Raw genomic sequence first — 20,037 nt, 5'->3', positions numbered from 1 at the left:
TTTGTTATTAGAGCAGTAACAGACCTTTAAAGTTCAGAATCTTAGAATACTTTAGTCAGAAGGGACCACTAGAGGCAATGCAGTCTAAACCTCTACTCAGAGCAGGACTAACTTCAAAGTTCAGTCAGATTCTCCAGGCTTCATTCAATCAAGATCTGAAAATACCCAAGGACTAGAGAGTTTACAGCTTCCCTGGGCAACCTGTTCTGCATAGAAGAGTGTGCATTTTTTGATGGAAAATACATGGATTGTCCTGGACACTTTTATAGTAAATATGTATCTATATCATTATCTAAAATTTCTGACATTAATGTTATGCTGAGATACCACCACCCTGAATTTAAATAATACAAATGTTGCAGGAAATATTTATGAGTTGTGTCTTTATGTGGCAGTGGCCCAGGTTAAATAGGTTTCTGGTAATCTGTGTTAGTTCTTCTCTTTGTAAATATTGTTTATTAATCAATAGATGAATGGAAATGTTAAATTTTTTTGGTATTGAAAGAGCACTGTTTTTTCTTTTTAAAACACTGAAGATAGGAAGAGATTTGAACAGCCATTTACATTCCTTCAGTGTGTTTTTTCCCCTGTATTTATGTAGATTTAAGATTTACTTGTTGTAAAGAATATGGAACTTAAAAAGTCCTCTCTCTCAGGTAGAAGAGCTGATGAATGCACTGGAAAAGACTAGACAAGAGTTAGATTCTACCAAAGCCCGTCTTGCCTCAACACAGCAGTCTTTGGCTGAAAAAGAAGCACATCTGGCCAACCTGAGAATAGAGCGAAGGAAACAGCTTGAAGAAATTCTAGAAATGAAGTAAGTACATTGATTTCTCTAATTTCCAGAAAAAAAATGAAATTACTACTTTTGCTGCAAGAGAAGGTTGTATGTTTTTGTGTGTGTGTGGTTGTTTTTTTTTTCTTCTCTGCATATATTTAAGTCTCAATATAGGACTAGGAATCTAAGACTGTTAAATTCCTTTTAATGCATGGAAATGCAAAAGGCTTTTTTTTAGAAGTACTCAACAATTTACATGAGATGAATTTTTGAAAGTTGTCATTTGCTACATGCAAATAAAAATATCAGCACTGTGTAAATTCTGTGAGAAATCAAGGATCTAAAGCCCTATCTCTCAGTGGGAATTCTATACTGGAACTTCTGCTAATGTCAAATTAGAGGAAAGGGGCTTATTAACTTTATATTGATGGTGCAAAGTTTATTGCATTGAATAATTGGTTAAACCTCCCCCCAAATGAACAAAAACCTCTTTGCATACACTTTACCACTATTTATATGTGTACAGAACGAAAAAGGAAGAAACACGTATAGTTTAAATCTAACTTGCTCTGCACAATAAAGGTAAATATCTGTAATTATGGGACATTAAAGGTCTGATATGATCTTTAAAATTGGCAAAAAGAGTGAACCTGTTAATGACTTGGCTGGGCTGGTAAGTGTGTAGTTAACATTCAGCAAAGAAAATTCACAGTTGCCATTTTGAAACCATTTTCTTGAGGGAGGAAGCCATAACATAACTGCAGCTAGATTGTTATAGCTATCCTTGCATTTTAAAGGAAGGGAAATACTCAGAAAGAGTGGTTTTCATAACATTATTGTAAATAAAACAAAGTGGAAATGGAGTCATATGCTTACTAGGGTTTTATAGAAATTTTTAAGAATAGCTGTCATGTAATACAGGTGCAGAAATACTGCAGTGGAAGCACAAATGTTTCCAGTGTTATCTAAAGAATTTCTGGTTCTGACTTTAATGAGGTCTATAGCTACACAGAAAAATGGAATCACATGTGAATTAGAGCAGTATGTGATATTATTTTCTATAATAGATACATTATTTTAGTTTTCTGATGTTCTATTATATGTACATATTCATTCTCCTGTCATAACTCAGGTGCTCAGTGCCAGTCATCTATTTTCTGTATAGTGCTTTGATCTGTTTCCTCAAGTGCATGTTTGTTTTTTGTCCTAGTCATAAAATTTATTTTTTGAAATCATAATTCACAAATATTGAGCAACACAGAGGAAAAAATCTTTAGTTCTGATAATGTGACTTTTTCAATTAAGTTCACAGAACTGTTGGAGATGGAATCAGAGAGAACTTCTATTTTGTGTTGTGAGATGAAAAGAACAGAATATGGCTGTGAGATGTCAGGATGGTTTTGCTGGTCTAGGAGATAGAAAATAGAGTTAATGAACTAAAAAACCCTATATAAAATCACAATATTAATAAATAGAGACAACAAATAGATTAATTACAGAAATTGATGTGATCATATTTGCTTTTCTTTCTACTGTCTCTTTAACAACATGAGTACTCTATCAAAAAGCACAGAATGGACAGACTTGTTTTTCTGAGCTCTGTGTATAGAAAGGGCTACATGGCTGCTGTTAAGTATAAATTAAATGTAAATACTATTATCAGATTATTTAATAAGATATGCTAAACAACATAAAATGATAGATACACATGTATCCACTAGATGCATAATATTTAAGGTGCATAAATTAATAGATACAGCGGTTGATGAGAAGCTCAGCATGACCCAGCAGTGTGCATTTGCAGCTCAGAAAGCCAGTTGTATCCTGGGCTGTGTCAAAAGAAGGACTGGAGCACCTCTGCTATGGACACATGCTGGGAGAGCTGGTATTGTTCACCCTGGAGAGGAGAAGGCTCCAGGGAGAACTTAGAGCACCTTCCAGGGGCCTGAAGATGGTACAAGAGAGCTGGAGAGGAACTTTTTACAAGGCTATGGAGTGATAGGACAGGGGGAAATGGCTTTAGAATGAAAGAGAGTAGGTTTAGGTTGGATATTAGGAAGAAATTCTTCCCTGAGGGTGGTGAGGCCCTGGCACAGATTGCCCAAAGAAGCTGTGGCTGCCCCACTCCTGGAAGTGTCCAAGGCAAGGTTGGATGGGGCTTGGAGCAATCTAGGATAGTGGAAGGTGTCCCTGCCCATGGCAGGGGGCTTGGAAAAAGATGATCTTTAAGGTCTCTTCCAACTCAAACTGTTCTATGATTCTATTAGGAAACATCTTTTAGAAATAATTCAGATATTACTTTACAGTAGTTTAATTTTTCAAATTACTCACTGAAATAAGTGAAGGACAAACAAAATTCTTGAAACTGCTGCATTATGCCAGAATATACTCAATATTGCTTTTTAAAAAGGGACCAAGGTCTTCTTAAAACCAGATTGTAGAAGCTAACTAAGACCCAGACATCCAAAGACAGAATAATGATAGTTCTGTGTTCTAATAATATACTAAATGTGTCTTATCTCTGACATTTTAAGATAATTTATTAATTGGAGGCATTGACCATAATTTCTATTTATCATTTTTTAAAAATGCAGTTTTGAGTGATTACAGTCTTTGGCTGCTAGCTTCCAGTTAAATAGGCATGAACTGAGTGTTTAAGAACATTCATGATGATTTCCTATGCTTGTATTATGTTCAAGTTCCAACCATAACTCTGCATTCTAGGCCCATCTGGCTGACATTGTCATGATCCATCTTAATTTACTGACCCCAGTTTTAGATAACTTCTTCAATTGTCATTACATGTTCCCATATGCATTCCGTTATTGAAGTAAGTTTAGAACAAAATGGATAGCAGCTTAATCTTGTTCATATTTGCTTGATCTTTTTGAACTGGAAACTAGCAAAGTACCCTTGAAATGAAAGGTAGTTTGATAACATCAGCTTCTTCTTAACTCGATGCCGATTTGTGAAAAAATGACATTTATTTAAAATAGAAAGTAGTACATTTGGAGGAGTTGCATTTGCATGTTACTTTCTGAATATATGTGTGGGGTTTTTTTCCAAATGTCTATTAGAAATATTAGTATATTAGTTCTGGAGGAAATATTTTTGTTATGGTCATATTATTTTAGCAGTGCACCCATAACTCATCCTGACATTAGTGGAAGTTACATGTACATGTTAACAGGAAAATGCAACATGTGTTCAAATCCATCATTTTGCCTAATTGTCTTATTGCTTTGTGCTCTTTCTGTCTCTGAGCACAAGAAAAAAAAAATCAATGGACTTTTTATTTTTTTAATAAGTGATAGTTTAAAAAGATCTGTATTGCATAATGTGACAAAAGGCATGTTAGTGGTTTTTTAAGGAAAAAAAAAGTGGTTATCATCCATAAAAATATTTCAGTTGGCCCAAACTTAAAATTTGGTAGTTAGAAATATATCCCAAGTCTACTTTTTCCAGACATTGTTTTTGTTTTCTGAGAGTCCACAAGTAGGAGCACAGCCTACTGAGAACTTCACAAGGCTTGCCTAGAAAAGCTTATTCATTTTGTAATATGAAGAGCTTGAGGGCAGGAGAAGTTTTTGTGCTGTGATGTGGTGGAGGTTTTTTCAGATGTTTCTGAAATGCCATATTTGTGGAGCATACTTTCATGACCACAGGCTGTCCACAATGCTTTCCTACAGATCTCCTTTCCTATGTGGTGGTTCCTTTCCAAACTCATAAACCTACTTGTAACAAAATTAGGTAGGTGTATAGACAGATAAATGAGTATTTATATAATGTTAAAATTGCTTTATACGTATGGATGTGAACTAAATGTCTGCCCTCATGGAAAGTGGGTTTTACTCTATGGGACTTATCATCAGTTTAGAAATGGTCAAAATTATTTTCCCTTTGGAAGATATAAAGTTTGACCTTTCTTTCTTAAAGTCTAATGGCATGTGAAGGAAAAGATATAAAAATTATTGTCACCCCTTTTGTTAGTTCAAGTTTTAAATTATATGCATTTTATCTTTGAGCTGCAACCACTAAAGTTAAAAACAAAACAAAAAAACCCAACACCCCCTCAGCCCTGCCCCCATCTTTGTTATCAAAACTTGGGGTTTCCTTGGCTGAAAATCCCTAAGTGAACTTTCTGTGCTGTTTATTTACTGTTTAAATACAAGATTAAAAGAGAAAGATATTTCAATGGATTTGCATTAATTTGACGATCTTTCAGTGTCTTAAGTTACCTGTGACAAACACTACACGTAGTGAGTGACCATGTGATTAATCCCCGGAAAGACTGAACTTCATATTTTAACTTGAAGATCTGAGAATTTTTATTTTTTGAGATTCAGCTGTTGATTACTGAGTGCTTTCTTCAGCTGTCAACTAAGTACACTCAGTGCTCCGAAGCTTTCAGAGTATCCTGAATGAAATTCTTGCCAAGAGTTTGAAAGGCAATTCCCTTGCCTTTAATAGAGTTCATGCCATCACATGTGGGTATTGCTGAATCAGTTTTGTTGGAAGTGACTGTGCCCTGAAATACATTGCAGATTTCCAGAAGAAAATGTATTTTCCCTTTTGTGGAATAAATCAGATTACTTAATAATGAAGCACTAAAGATCTTATAATAAAATAATCAGCTACTAGTCTTTTTAGTCTGTACCAAGAATAGAACATGGCTGTGCTGTCCAAAAATATGTATTTTAAATTGGATTTTGCAGTATACAGTGACAGGTTAAAATTAAACATCTCTTCCTTTGTTTAAGTATGTTCACCATTTTTTCACTGAAAATAATAGATGAATATTGCTTATCTCTGGTTTTCAGTAGGTTTATTCATTTAACAGCACTTGTGTATAGTGAGGGATGAAATATTTGTGGGAAGAAGGGGATAAAATGTTTTTTTCCACAAGACATTCAGTCCCACCCACTGCTACTCTGTGCAGAAGTGCTGGACAGGCAGTGCACTTTAATCTGCTGGGTTAGTGGTTCAGCTGCTCTACCAGACAAGGAGAGGGCACTTGCATTTGCCACTAGATGCCAGTCTTGGGTGCAAGACCATGGTCTGAAGCTGCTTGATTCAAAAAATTGAGTAAGAGCACCTTCATAGGGCAAGGAGGAAGTTTCTCCTGTTGGGAGGAGAGTGTGCCTGGTCCATTTGTCTGTCATCTGGTCTGACTGGTCCCCTCCTGCCTTGTAGTGCAAGAACTTCAAGCATGGAATAGCATACAAAAGTCTCCATATCAGCTTTCGAGGATGTTGCAGGGTTGAAGAGGGTCTTTGAGTGGATTCTGGATGTCAGGGATCACAGCCTAAGGGAAAGACTGTGTAAAATGTAAAAAAAAAAAAGGAAAACTAAAGAGTAGGAGTTTGTAGGGAAGTCAAAATGCTTTATGAAGTACTAGTGGCAGAAGTATAAGAAAGTTTACCATTCATCTGGTTTTCTGCAGACATACCCCTTTTTTCCATCAATAAATTTTACTGGAGTAGAAGTTGGGGATTTCACATCTGTGTAGCAGCTCAGCAGGAGTTGCTGCTCTGACAAGGGTTGTTGGATGTCCAGAGAATCTAGACGTGTTTCCAGCACCTGGACAAATCAGCTCACGTCCCTGCCTTACATTCTTCTATTACTATTTCCATCCATCACCCTCTGAACCTGACACTTGGGGAGGGAAAGGGAGAGGAACTCAACATGTTTTCCTTTATTTATGTCCTAATTGCTCCACCCCAAGAGGTTCTGTCACCTCCAGGATAGTGGTTTCTTCCTCATTGCTGTGGGTACAGCAACGGTGAGAAGGGCTTCTGAAATCTGTGTGAGTAGTAAATCCAGTGCATCTGGAATGTTTCAGGGTAATTATGTATGCAGTTCACCTGCTCTGGGCAAACACAGGCCAGAAGCATGACACTGGTTGACGGGAAAATCCCTGCTGGAATTGCAGGGACTCTACTTGCATGGAATCGTGAAGTTAATTTCCTTTTTTTGGGTTCTTCCATACAGCAGCAAGGCTGAGGAGAGCAATATAGCAAGGTAGGAGGGATTGGCAAGGTGATTTAAAGTTGGAACTGCTCTTTGAAATGCGTGGAACTCACTCTTTAAAACCACTTAAAAGGAGAGCTTCCCTGCAGCCCCTGCCTGCTCCCTGTGTTACAGTCAGGCAGTGCTTTCCCCTGCCCCCTGTCTTTGCAGAAAGGACAGCAAGGAGGTGGACCATCGTTTCTCTTGCCTACAGTGGAAACTGAGGTGTTAAACTAAAAGGTGGGGACAAAGTTGCTTAGTTTACGCTCCTTTTTTAAATGCTAGTATATTCTAAAAGGAGCCAGCACCTACCTTGGGGATAGTTCTAGGCTAAATCAGTAGTGGATACCTGACATTAAAGAAGTCCATTTGAATTAAAGTTTAGGTAAACAGACCAGGGTCAAATTTCTTAGGTTATTAATAACATATTCTTTTGAATGAAGGATAATTTTAAATATATTTTTTTTTACTTTTCCAGCTCTAATGCAGCCTATTTTTGGAGAAAGGTATCTATGATAATTTCTCTAACAAGAATTCTTTAACTCAATAGATTAGATAACAGAATAGTGTATAAAAAACTCCGAAGAAAAAATAATTTTCAGAAAACAGTTTACTATTTTTTTCATAATTTTATTAGAAAGATTATTTTGACTTGTTTCAACTGTGGTAATGTATACTATAAACGTGTTCAGATAGCAAGTTGGTTGTCTCAAGAACTGTACCATTTCAAATGCAGAACACTAGACTGTTTTTTAGTAACCTGTGGACTGCTTCCATTTAATTGTAGGATTCATGCTGAGAGTGTAGAGAGTCATATCCCAAGTTAAATACAAACAAAACAGCAGGATGTTGATACAACTGTGACTTCCATAGGAAGTAGTTAGAATGGTAATGTGGTCTCCTTCTAACTTGGGTGGAAAGTCTCTTGTGACTGCTTTTGCCCCACAGACCTGTAACACAGCATGCCTTGACTAACATTTTTGACACCAACTTGCAAACATCATAAAGATTAGAGAAAGCCAAATGAAGGCTTTGTTCTCTGGAACAGAAGCTTTCTTGACTAAAATGAAAAGATGTTTTTCTTTTGTAAACAACGAAGGGGCACAAAGCAATAAAATGTTTCTCTCTGTGAGAATAGGAGTGAGCTGTTTACTTGGGAAGGTGCTTCTCTTAAAGACATATGAGTGTCACTAAGTTCCTACCCACTTCAGAGTTTCGTATGTTCAGATTAAAGGATAGTATGCTTTGATTTTATAAGATTCATAATGTTTGAAATCTTATCAGCGTGGGAAGCAAGCTTCATTTTGTTCAGTCATAATTGACTTTCAAAATAGATTGTCACCTGCTTCTGAAGGGAGTAAGATCAACTTAGGATTTCTGCAAGCCATGATATGAGAGGCTGTGTTTGGTCTACTTTTGTATGGGTATCCAAGCAAAGAAAGTTGGAGCCCCTCCCGTGTTTCCTGTCTGCTTTAGAGAGTGAGAGTGCAGTAACAACCTTTTCAAAATATTTACTCGCAGGAAGACAGTGTCTTCCTCTCTCTTATGGAAGGGCAGCAGTGCTTCTTATGTCACAAAGGCATTGTCTGAACCAGGAAGAGTTCAACCATATTCCTGACAGTACATAGTATGGTTATAATAGTTTAGCATATTTGCTGGGCTAGAAAGTGAGTCTAGTTTGTTTTCTTCATGTCATAAGCATTTTGGCTTAATCATCATGCACTTCCATAAACGATATTCCCAAGAAACTATAGAAATTTAACCTCCTGACTCTCTGGTTGTACAAGTGATCTTCCAGGTTCCTAAGATCCATATGGTTTGAGGCACCTGCCAGACAGAAGGAGACTGATGATAATTCCCACTCTGTATCGTAGGAGTGCACTCTGCTTTCCAATTTTGTTGCCGTTGTTCTTCACCCATTGTGGTACCTGACCTCAGTAAAAAATGAGTCAATGCTCCACAAACATTTTATGTTGGAAATTCTACAATAGTTATTAGGAGTTTAGTGCTTTCCCCAGAACCTGAATGGTAGAGAGATCAAGAGGGAACCCTGCAGCTGCTTTATGAGGGAGATACTTAAAGACTTTTGACTCTGGGGAGGGTAAGGCAGGGGGAGGATATGTTTGAAGTTTGAAGAATCTCAAAGGAAGGTATAAACTGAATGTAGAGCTGTTGTTTGCCAGATCTCTCAGCATGAGGAACATCAGGCACTTGCTGTAGTTAATCAGTGATCGATTTGAAAGAAAGAAGTGCTGCTTTATGGAGTGGTTGGTTGGTGACCTTCTGGAACTTGCTTCCACAGAGGCATCAGCTGATTCAAGAAGCGGTTAGACAAATTCATGGACAAGAGGTCCATAAATGGCTACTTCTTTATATATCTTTTGGCTCTTGTTATTGACCAGTGTTCCTAACATTTATTTTCTATCTGAGGTATCAGCTCTTTCCTGCCACATTGCACCCTTACACCAAAACACCTGTTAATAGTTAATGATCAGATGATTTCTAAACTATTTTTCTTTATTTATTTATTAAGAACTGGTTATAAGTCAACTAGTACACTGTGGAAAGATCAACAGCCATGCCTTGAATAGCATCTTCGGTTGCCCTACAGTGTGTAAGTGGATTTACAAGATGATATAAGTGACAAACTAATTGGTTTAAAGTGCAGGTTAAAAGTGAGATATGACAGTTACATGACATTCTCTGGTGATTGAACCACATAGAAGACAGACAGGATTAACAGGGCTTCAGGTTTACAGGTGTCTCAAACTGCTTGAAGAACTTGGAGATACAGAGTATTCCAGTCTTTTGTAATGTGAATCAAAATTTGAAGAAACAATTGCAGTTGAAAATCATTACCTTTACTTCTCCTCTCTTTCCTTTTGTTCTTTTATCAATCTCTTTAAATTAAAATGCTCTTCTGTTTTTCCATTTATAAATGTGTTAGAGGTTGAAATACACAAGTCTAATCTATAATATGTATTGATATGTAGAATTATAAATTCATGAGAGATGGAATAGTATTTAGAAAGGGACAGTGATGAAAAGGACAGTATATAAAACTGAGATGGAACAGTGAGTTAGTATTCAGTGAAACATGGACAATGGTCAAAGGATGAGGGCTGAACAAACCTGAAGAATGAAAATTCAAGTTTGAAATCTTACAAAGAAAAGGTATAGTTGTAATTTTTATCTAAAGTTAACTTACTGGGCAGTTTAGCAATCTTAACTTTTTAGGTAAAGAAGAAAAAGCATATATGCTGTCTACTACGTATTAAACACTTTTTGTCTGTTTTCTATTGCACAACTTCTTTTATTTTTAGTGTAAGAAAATATAAGGAATAAAAGCGTTTTACTGACAGAACAACAAATATAGGAAGAATCTATATTGTGAAATTACTGATCTTGCCAAAGCTGTATAAACACTGTTTTAAATCTACCTTAAAAATGCTTTTATTAGCTAAAAAATTAGTAATGATAAAAATTATGAAATAGGATGGCATTTGTTTTGAAGTTCAGCCAGCATGGGAATGTAGAGGCCTCCACCTCTGATAATACACTGAAAAGAGCAAGTGGCTCTAAAGTCAGAAAGGAAGGAGTAGGAGGCTGAAAGTAAAAAAAAAAAAAGAAAAAAAAAGTTAGGCTTCTGTTTCATGGATTTTTTTTCAGGCTGACTGAATTACTCCCTTGTCTACTGAAACCCTCTTAGTGTAATTCCCATTGGCCTCTGTGACACCTAGGGCAATGCTGATCAACTGCAGGCTCCCATGTTCCTAACCTCAGCCAGCTCAATATGATTCTAGCAGATGTTTCTGCATTTTAAACCTCAAAATATGATGGGTCAGGTTTTTTTTTTTTTTCTTCTTTTTCCAGTGGCAAATCTTGCATACTTGAGACCCAGGCCATGCAATTCAATGTTAGGAATTATGAGCTGAGGGTCTACCCGGTGGGATAATGCTGAACTTAATGTAAACTTGGATTTTTGAAAATGGAGAACCAAAGAAATTTAAAGGTTTGGATCATTTAAACTAAACTAGTGGATTATTTTTTAATATTGTATAAAACCCATAAAATATAAAATGTGCTTAGAAATGTATATATGATGTTTTTTGTTAGAAGGAAAAGGTCTTATAAAGTCAGGAGAGAACAGAGTCAGAAGCAATCAAACAGGAACAGTTTTCTTATTGGCAGAAGGGAAAGGTTTGGTTACCTTTCTCTGCCTTCCCATTAATCCTTAGGTGCTGTGAAGTAAATCCACTGCTGCCTTCTTCCTGTGCTTCCTCATTCCTCCCCATGTTCCCAACAAAACAAGTACTTTTCTGTGTGCTGTGGAAAAAATACATCTAAATTCCTATTGTTTCGTTTCCTCTGGTTGAGTTCTCCTGTGTGTAATAAGGTGCAAAGTGTGCTTCAAGTTTTGCAGTCTCGTGTCCAAGAGCATTCCTTACTGGTCTCTGGTGTGCATTCTCTCATGCTTTGTAAGGTGTGAGCTCACAGGGCAGCCCTTCTGCCTGTAAGGACACAAGTAACATTTATTCTTTTTTCTAACCAATATAATGGCACCTGTAAGAATTTATTCTCGTACAGTTCTGTACCTCTGCCTTGAAATGAGTCAAAGAGGTTGTTTTTTGGAGAGGGAGGCACACTTGTCCTGGTGTATGCCCTCCCACTGAACTGTGTATAGATTACTGATTTAGAGTGTGATTCTGACAAGGCTGATCAATCCCCTTTATTAATTGTGTGTCAGATATAATGGACTCCCATTCTTCATTGGCCATCAATCATAACTATAATAAACAGGATAATAATAAAAACATGTGTTTTGTTATCGCTGTCAGCACTGTCTAAACAATGTGAATGTGGAAACATTGTAATAAAAAGAGAATTCTTCAAATATAATTGGTAAAACACGGCAGAGCACACAAAAATGTGCTAAAGCACCAAATTCCTAAGGAACAGCACCTCTCCTTTCAATACCACATTGCTGTTTAGCAGAGGCTAGCAGATCATGAATTATGTGATGACAGTGGAAATTAGGATGAGCTCATCACAATTTTCTCTGATTGTGAACAAAGTTGGCTATATCCACACTGTTGTGCAGTGTACCAGGGTATCTTAGCAAAGTAAAGCCCCATCTGAGAAGGTACATTATATAAGTCTGTGCTACGTCTTATAGTCAAACTGTTGTGTTCAGGATAAACATCACCTTAAAAGGACACCTTGGCTTGCTTCCTTAGGGTGAAGTGGCTTCAACTCAATAGATAAACTTTTCAAGGCGAAACAAAAGCTTAGTGACAGCACAAACTTAGGCAGAATATTTCTAGTGAAAGATTTTTTCAGTTGTTGGTAAATAGATATATTACATTTGTAGAGGAGCTTGCATAATCCTAATAGGATTGCTATGCTTATTGTGTTGAATCTTAGTATTTAAAAGTATATTGGGAGATGCAAGTGAAAGGTTTGGTATATTTTTTTCCCTCATATTTAATAGTGATTTTCTCAAAACCCATCCAGATTTAGTTTTGTAAATGTGTAGATATTAATGGAAGAACTGTGATTTATTGGCTTAGATTAAAAACGTAAAAATACTTTTTTGTGGTTAAACACTTCACGTTTTCTAACAACTCCTCTCTCAAACATATAGTTTATCATTGTTGCATTCAACTCTCACCAAAATTAGGCCACACAGACCTCTGATGATCACCATATTGCTAGAATAATTCTCATTATAATGAATTATTATTTTTTGCTTCCCAACAATTTATCTTTCATTCTTTGAAGACTGCCTTCCATGGTTCTCATCTTCTAGGTGGGAGGGAAAATGTAGCTTGGTCTAACAGAGACAGTCATTAAATGTGCTACTGTGTTCTTTTGGTTTTCAACCTCCTTGACCTTTATTATGTTAGGGAACAGAGATAGGTACTGAGGAGAAAATGTCAAAGGAAGGGTTTATAGCAGTGAGGGGGCTTCGTGGTAGTTATGTTCAGCTGTCTCCAGGTTATGGCAAGTTGTGTCCCAAAGGCTGGTTAGGAAGGAGTGATGCAATTGATGGAAGAGCTCTTACATTAAACTGAACTTTTACAGACCTGCTTCCTTCCCCCTGCTCCCTTCCCACTAAAAGATTCAAAATACAGAATTTTCTTGTCTCTCTTTAGGAGATTTGTTTGATAACTTATGAGTATTTTTTGTGAGCTGGACAACTTCATCCAGGTCTTGTATGACTATCCTGAGAAACACTTTTTAGTTTTCTGTGAGGTCTGTAAACAAAAGGTAAGCAGTTCATTACTGTGAAGTTTAGGGCAGGAGCTGGTGTTGGGATAGTGTGAATTCAGTAGCAAATAGTAGAGATTATTACATAACACCTAAAAACAGAAGCCCAAGAAGTGTAGTAGATCATCATCTGAAATCCAGCAACCTGAAACCCTCTTAGCAGAGTGGAAAATACTCTGACATTCATGAGCTTAAAGAAAGGGCCTTTTTACCTAATGAAATATGTTTAAATCTGCAACAGGCATGAAAGAAACTTGACTGCTTTCTAGTTTTGTTTTGGGTGCCTGTTACCCTCCTTGCTCACCTGGATTATTTTGTCAACAACTGAAAGAAACCTGGTGAAATGAAAATATTTTCTGGTTCTTGTGGCTATGCATACATGTGTACCGAGCTACCCACTACTGCCCCTCTCTGTCTTAAAAAAATAATACAAAGATCCAGTCAGGATGAAAATTACCTACAGGATTTTTACAGTTGTATTAAGAAATAGAATTTATATTTTTTTGTCTCAGAATAATCTCTCTTCAACACTTCAATAGTGGGATATTTTGTTTAATCTGATGTAGGTTTTTGGTAGTATCTACTCTAAAAATGAATCTAATTAACAGATGAATTTAGGAAATCCCTACTGTAATTTGGCAATTAATGAATGGGGAATATCGGTATATGACAAGCAACTTCCACTTAAGGTTAATGTACCTATTACCTCATTAGAAATGCAACTTTACACTCTTCAAATAAAAACTTTTTTGAATTTAAGATATGTATTTGACAAAGGACTGGCTGAACTTACGTGAAATTGGCTTTGTGAAATTATGCTACCTTTATTGGTACTGACTAGCTTTATAAATGTTTACCTTAATTATGTTTTATTGTGATTAAAAAAGATTGCAGATACTCTGCCTTTTTTTGTAAAGTGAGCTGTTGGAGCCTTTTCTGTTAAAGATGGGGGTAGGATATGGAGAATAGTCCAGCTCCAGAGAGGAGGCCCCTCACAGGCCATATGAATCCACTTACATGTAAATTGCTTGTCTATATGAATTAAGGTGAAGGTTATGAAAGAACTGCATTTCTGTGTTTATTGTAGGATTTTTGACAGTCTCTTTCCTCTTTCAAGTAAATTTGGCTTAAGTCCACAGTCAGTACAGTTTTAAGTAAACTCCTCTTTTGTTACATTAACAAGGTTATAACATCACTGAGGCAGATTTCCAGCTGCATGAATTGAGGCCTGAACATGCAGACTGAGGGGATAATTAAAACCTTAGGGTGGGAGAGTTAAACTACCAACTAAAATTGGATAAAAGGCTAATTGTCCATGGCAACATAATACATGTTTCTAAATACCTGTGAAATAAAGATAAATATTCGTGGTCTTTTAATTCCTTTTTGAATGTTCAGATTCAGTTTGTTTTCTAGGGCATAACAAAAATAAAGTAAATAGAGAACCAAAGAATTATTTCCCAGATATTGTTGTACTTTAGTTATTAACCGAAAAACAGAATTCTTTTGAAGACTTCAGTGACTTTCTGCCTCTCCTTACAATTCAGGAAGCATTTTTGTGTAGGAAGTATGAGCCTCACTGTGTGATATGGTATATTGGAATAGACTGGTTGGTGCTTTGTCAAAATTTGTCGTATCTCTTTTTCCTTCCTCCTTTTTTTCATTTTTGAGAGTGGAGTTACATACCTTTGGTGACCTTCAAGAAGATGACATAGAGTCAGGCAAGATGATACATTACCACAAAGTTAAAAAAACAAAATGGGTTGTAATGGCAGCTTGTACTGAACTAAATGAATTGTGAAGGCCCATTTGTTATTCATTAGGAGAAGCAGAGCAGATTACTGTTCTGCCTTCATAGGGAGCCTTTAAACTTAAGGTCATTTTACACTAGTACCCTTGTGGCATGGACAGCATTTAATACATTTTTAACAGCTTTTACATTTCCATGGTTTGCAGCAGTGTTTGTTGAATCATTTCTCTAATGAAGGTGTTTTAAACTAGTTTAGAGTTACTTTGGGGGAAAAAACAGGAAAAAAAAGAAATAATTGGGTTGATGAAGTGACTTTATATACTAAAGAGCTAAGCATGCAGAACATATTGCTATAAAGTAATGCATGCTGATTCCCACTGCTACAGAAGTACATCCCTGGGGAACTGTGCTTTTTTGTTGTTGTTGGTTTTATGTGTGCGTGTGTTTTAAAATGTAAATAGAATGAAAGTTGTGTTCTTCACAGTGCTCATTCCTTTAGGGAAGTAAGGTCTGAGGACAGAAATTTAGGAATATTTTTTGTGCTATTTCTGGGTTGCTCAGGAGTCTGATGAAGAACATTCAACATTTTGGCATATTTTGGTGAAGTGTGCATACTGACTCTCTGGTTGAAAGTGGGCATCTAAGGAACCCATCATAAAATGAACGTGGAGTGGAGGGTAGAATTTTACTGATCAAAATAAAAGTTGGTTATTTCAGTGCCTCTCAAATGGTTCAGTGGTGCTGTGGAAAGTCAAGGCAGAAAGGTAGGTACCAATATGGAACAATCTGAGAATAATTTTTAAAAAAGCGCTGAATGAATCTAAAATTTTGTTAGCTTAAAGAATGATTTGTACCTCTAAAGAAAGGTTTAACCCCAGTTAAAGGAAGCAATCATTTCACAAGCTAATGTTTTAATGTAGTTTATAGTCTTTCATATGTCTTCAAATTTCATACCTTCAGTCCACATTGTTGTGGATTTAGCTGTCAAAAGCCAAATTACAGTGCCTTTACTTTTGTTCAGAAAGTATTAGAACACAAATGATGTACTGAGTTTCAAGAATTGTTTAAAAATAAACTTAGTTAACAAAATGCTAATTTAAATGTGTGATGGTGTTTCTCCCCACAGCCAGTCCACTCTTTAGTTTCTTTTTCTTGTATAGCAGATTAGCAGCATTTGTTTTTTACTTCACTGCCAATGGCTTTCACTGCACATTTTTCTATTGATTTTACTGGAAGCCTACTTTTATGGGAAAGAGCTTCTTTCTTACCCTGCATTTTTTTAAAAGCAGTTTTTGAGATAGTATAAGTGTGTCTGTGGTGGTTTATTTTCTTTGATTCTATGCAAGTCAGCCCTAGGACTGATCTGATGCACTGGGCACACTGACAGTTTTACCTGTGGTTCATAATACACTGTCTGTATTTGCTGTGGCACAAAAGAGATGTGATGTGGTAGGATTTGTGAGAATCTGCTATTGGTTAGAGCTTTGCAGTGTGCTGCTTCCATGTATGCTCCATGAGTCTAAAGCTCTGTAAATAATCAAATTTGACTAAATAGTTATTAGGTATTACAAAAATAAATTGAGAGACATATTGAAAGGCTAGATACATGCTAATCCACAGACAAAATCTAGTAGTGGTAGAGGTTTTTTTCTGTGTTATTCTGTCATCATAAAGCAAGCAGGGAGTTTCTTTTAAGAGAGTGTAAGGAAAACAGATTGGTTTGGAAAACACTGTATTGTTGTAAATCTGGCAAAACTAAGAGGAAGAAAATCTCCTTCAGTTATATTCCTTCAGGTGACTGAACCTTAGACTGATAAGAATAGTGGCAGATTAAATGAACAGCAGGTAAAAGATTCATGTTGAGAGCTGACATCCTGCCTCATAAAGGAAAGAACAGATTTCTGTACCAAGTGTTTTTTTTTGACACTGATCACTGTGGTTGGAGCATGTTTCATAGATGGGAAGGACCAAAAATACTTCTAACACAGAATTTGTGTGAAAGCAAACATAAATGCATACAGAATATATTTGATGTGTTCTAATCCAAATGCTGCTACATCACTTGTTTCTTGATCAGGTGAGTCACAAAGCAGTCACGTTGAGGTCTCAAAACAGAAGCAGGCATGGAAAATACAGAGTATATTGGCAGTCTTCTGTTTTTATAGGCAAGAGTTTATAGCACTCAAGGTAAAGAACAGCAGTTTCCAGGAGCCAAAGGAGCTTGCACTTGGCTTCTAGATTCCTACTTGCTAAATCTGCAGAAAGCCTGAGGAAACTCCTATAGTTCCCTAAGTTAAGGAAGCAATAGTGGGACAGGAGCAGAGCTTAAATGAACTGCACAGTAATGTACTGTGTATTCTTTCTGAAGTGCTAATGTACTAAACTTTGTAGGCAGGTGGTAGTAGCAATCAAAAGTCAGTTGTTAAAGTCTAGAAAATGAAAGTGATGACATTAAAGAAACAGATCATATGCCTTAGTCCTTTAGAATTAAGAGGTATAAGAGGGACAAACTTTGGCAAAACAAAAGGAAATATTCTTCAGGGAGAACGAAGTATCTGTTGTCTGAAATCTGGTACAAGCTAGTTTTTCTTCCATTGGAAGACAGGAGAATTGCCTGTGAAATTTGAAGACACTGGAGGGTTTAAGCTGTATGCCCTTCAGAGATTTTAACAGTGTGACTGGCTCTCTTAGAGTCACAGCTGGGACAGTCTGGGGTTAGCATGTTTCCATAGGGACAATAATAGAGGTGCCAGCTGTTGTCAGGAACTATCATGTCAGTAACATGTGGTGAATAAACGTGGTTGATAACTATTACATTAAAATTTCTAGTATCAGAGATAATTTTTTTCTCATTAGTGGAAATGAACGATCTGATCTTCAGCTAGTTTATAACTAGAATTTAGATCTTGTAAGAGAACAAAACAAGCTGATGGATTTCAGTGGTGAAAAGCTTCTGATTAAATGAAGTGAGCTGCAAGAAGCAATAGTCATGACACAGTTGGGCAGAGACAGATGTGCAGATGAATAACCAAAATTAATAACAGGCACCCTTAAAGGGCTGGTTAATCTGCCAGTAGAGAGTCTGTCTCTTTTCTACCCACTAGTACATCAGCTCATAAAAAATACAAATGAGCCCAATAGCAGCAAGAGCCTTAAGATCTGCTTCCTCATTAGTGAAACTTCAGAGAAGTGTTTCCTATGGGTCCATATCTTTTTCTACCTTTTAAGAAAAGTTGTTAGCAGGACTATGTAGACTGAGTTCTTGGGGCAAGGGAGAGAAAGCAGTGGAATGAATCTATAAAAGGAAGAGTTTGTCATGGATTGCTTTGGCAAACAGTATATGTAAAGGTTTTGATGGGAAAAAAAGCATTAATATATTTAATAAGATTTTTTTTTATATGTGGTGTAGACAAACTATCTTATGTGGATTATATTTTTATTCATGTTGTAGCCCACTGAGAGCAGGACTGTTAGTAGATTATATGTGATGTTCTGGGCATTCTTAGCTCTTAGGGTAGCAAATTATTCTGTTTTGCACAACTGGGACCAACCTCAGGAAAAGATCCAAGGATGGCTTTTCCTGACACTATGGAAAAGTTCATGAACTGTAAGTTGTATGTGTAGTGTTGAAAGATAAAGTTACAAATTCAAAGTGGGAGAAAATGCCATTTTCAGAAGCTGAAAATAGAAAGGGTAGAGCAAGCTGGGGGAAAAGCCTCACCAACACAGCTTTAGAATGATTCCTTCTGCTGTAGTTGTGTAAAAGCTGAAAAAAAAAAGTGAAGTGGACAAGTAGAAAGAAGAGAAGAGGTCAGTGGTCAAGAGGAACACTAGGGTTTGTTCAGCTGTAATGATAACTGGAACTGATAAATTTAGTTAAGGGGGGTTCTAGCACTGAAAAAACAGAGGATGTAAACAACTTTGTCCCCTCTGTCTTCTGAAACTACCCAGTGAAAGCTAGAGCTCGCTTCAAGCACTCTCTCACAATTTATCTTCTCTTTGACCTTCTGTTTGGATATATTGTCTAATATATAGCAATTACCTCAAAGCTATTTGTAGTCATCTTTGGGGATCATGTGGCTAGTTATGTGAGCCTCTTTTTTTTCAAAGTTGGAAAAAAAAATGTTCCAGGCAAAACAACCAAAAAAACAGAATTGTAAAACTGGTTGCACATGTGTTTAGTGTAATGAAATTTATGCCTAATTCTTTCCCTAATGCTACATAATAGATCATGATGATCTTACTCCTGTACAATGTAATCTTCTCCTGTGTATCTGGGTTATCTGACTGTTACATTATTGTTCAAACTAATTTGGGTGCTTCTTTCTCTCCTTTTCTCCTCTCCCTCATAAACAGTAATCATGTAGAATTACATGTTTCCGTATTTCTTTTAATGACCTAGTTTACGCTTATCAGCAGCTCTTACAGAGGTATTCATGTTCTTTCCCAAGGTGATATACTCTGCCTCTTCACAAGTTCTTTGACTAAGTATTTATCCACACTCGTGTTTGTAAGAAAGGGCCTCCAAGCACTAAAGATCCAGATAACAACAGCAATAGGGAGCAGTGACGCACATTTGACGTTCTTACAGTGATGTACTGACTTGTAAACCTGTATGATTCACTTCAGATTTTTGTTCATTCAGTTTTAGAAGAACTTCATCTATTTTTCTGTGTCTGTCTACATCTATGAAACACATACGTGCACACACATACATTTGGTGTTTGTTTCTCAGTGATGTGAGAGACCCTTTAACCCCCTGCTGCTGTCTAATAGGTTCAGGAATTACTGCTTTTAAAAGCACTTATTGACCCGATGGAGTCAGGAAAATCACATACTTTTAAAATCCAAGGTCTTCCATGTCAGGAGTATTGTTCATTAGCAAAATTGTTCATTTATCTAAATTTATACTTAGCCTATGTTTAAGTACTTCCTATAGGTCTCTAATTACCATTTGACATGCCAATTCTACACAGAGTGTCAAGAGATTCTGAAGGTTTCCTCCCTCTTGGGAACCTCAGAGACCAAGAAACATATTAGCTATTTAGAACAAAAGTAGTTGTATCATTTCACAAACTTTACAACATTTGTAGAATTATTTATATTATTCCTATTTAAAGGATAAAAGTATTTGTGTTTCCTTACCTGGCTTCTCTACACAACAAATTTGTTAGCTGGCAACTTCATCCAGAGTTTGTTTATGTTTGACACAGTAGGATGGCCTGCACTT

General features: G+C 36.5%; 1 protein-coding gene across 9 annotated transcripts in view; it reads left to right on the top strand.

Moving 5' to 3' along the window:
• The window catches only part of ERC2 (ELKS/RAB6-interacting/CAST family member 2), a 433,721-nt gene that overhangs the window by 225,497 nt on the left and 188,187 nt on the right, over nt 1-20,037 (top strand). For all 9 annotated transcript variants that reach the window (XR_003527258.1, XR_003527257.1, XR_003527256.1 and 6 more), the window contains one exon: nt 657-817. Coding sequence is in view for 1 of the 9 variants with exons in the window: in XM_027640844.1 (XP_027496645.1) it covers nt 657-817 (161 nt within the window). In the remaining 8 variants the exon portion in view is untranslated. The remainder of the gene's footprint in view (nt 1-656; nt 818-20,037) is intronic.

This window comes from Corapipo altera, unplaced genomic scaffold (genome assembly GCF_003945725.1).
Source record: "Corapipo altera isolate COAL_440 unplaced genomic scaffold, ASM394572v1 55, whole genome shotgun sequence".
Lineage (NCBI taxonomy): Eukaryota > Metazoa > Chordata > Aves > Passeriformes > Pipridae > Corapipo > Corapipo altera.
This window is presented reverse-complemented; position numbering and strand designations above follow the sequence as displayed.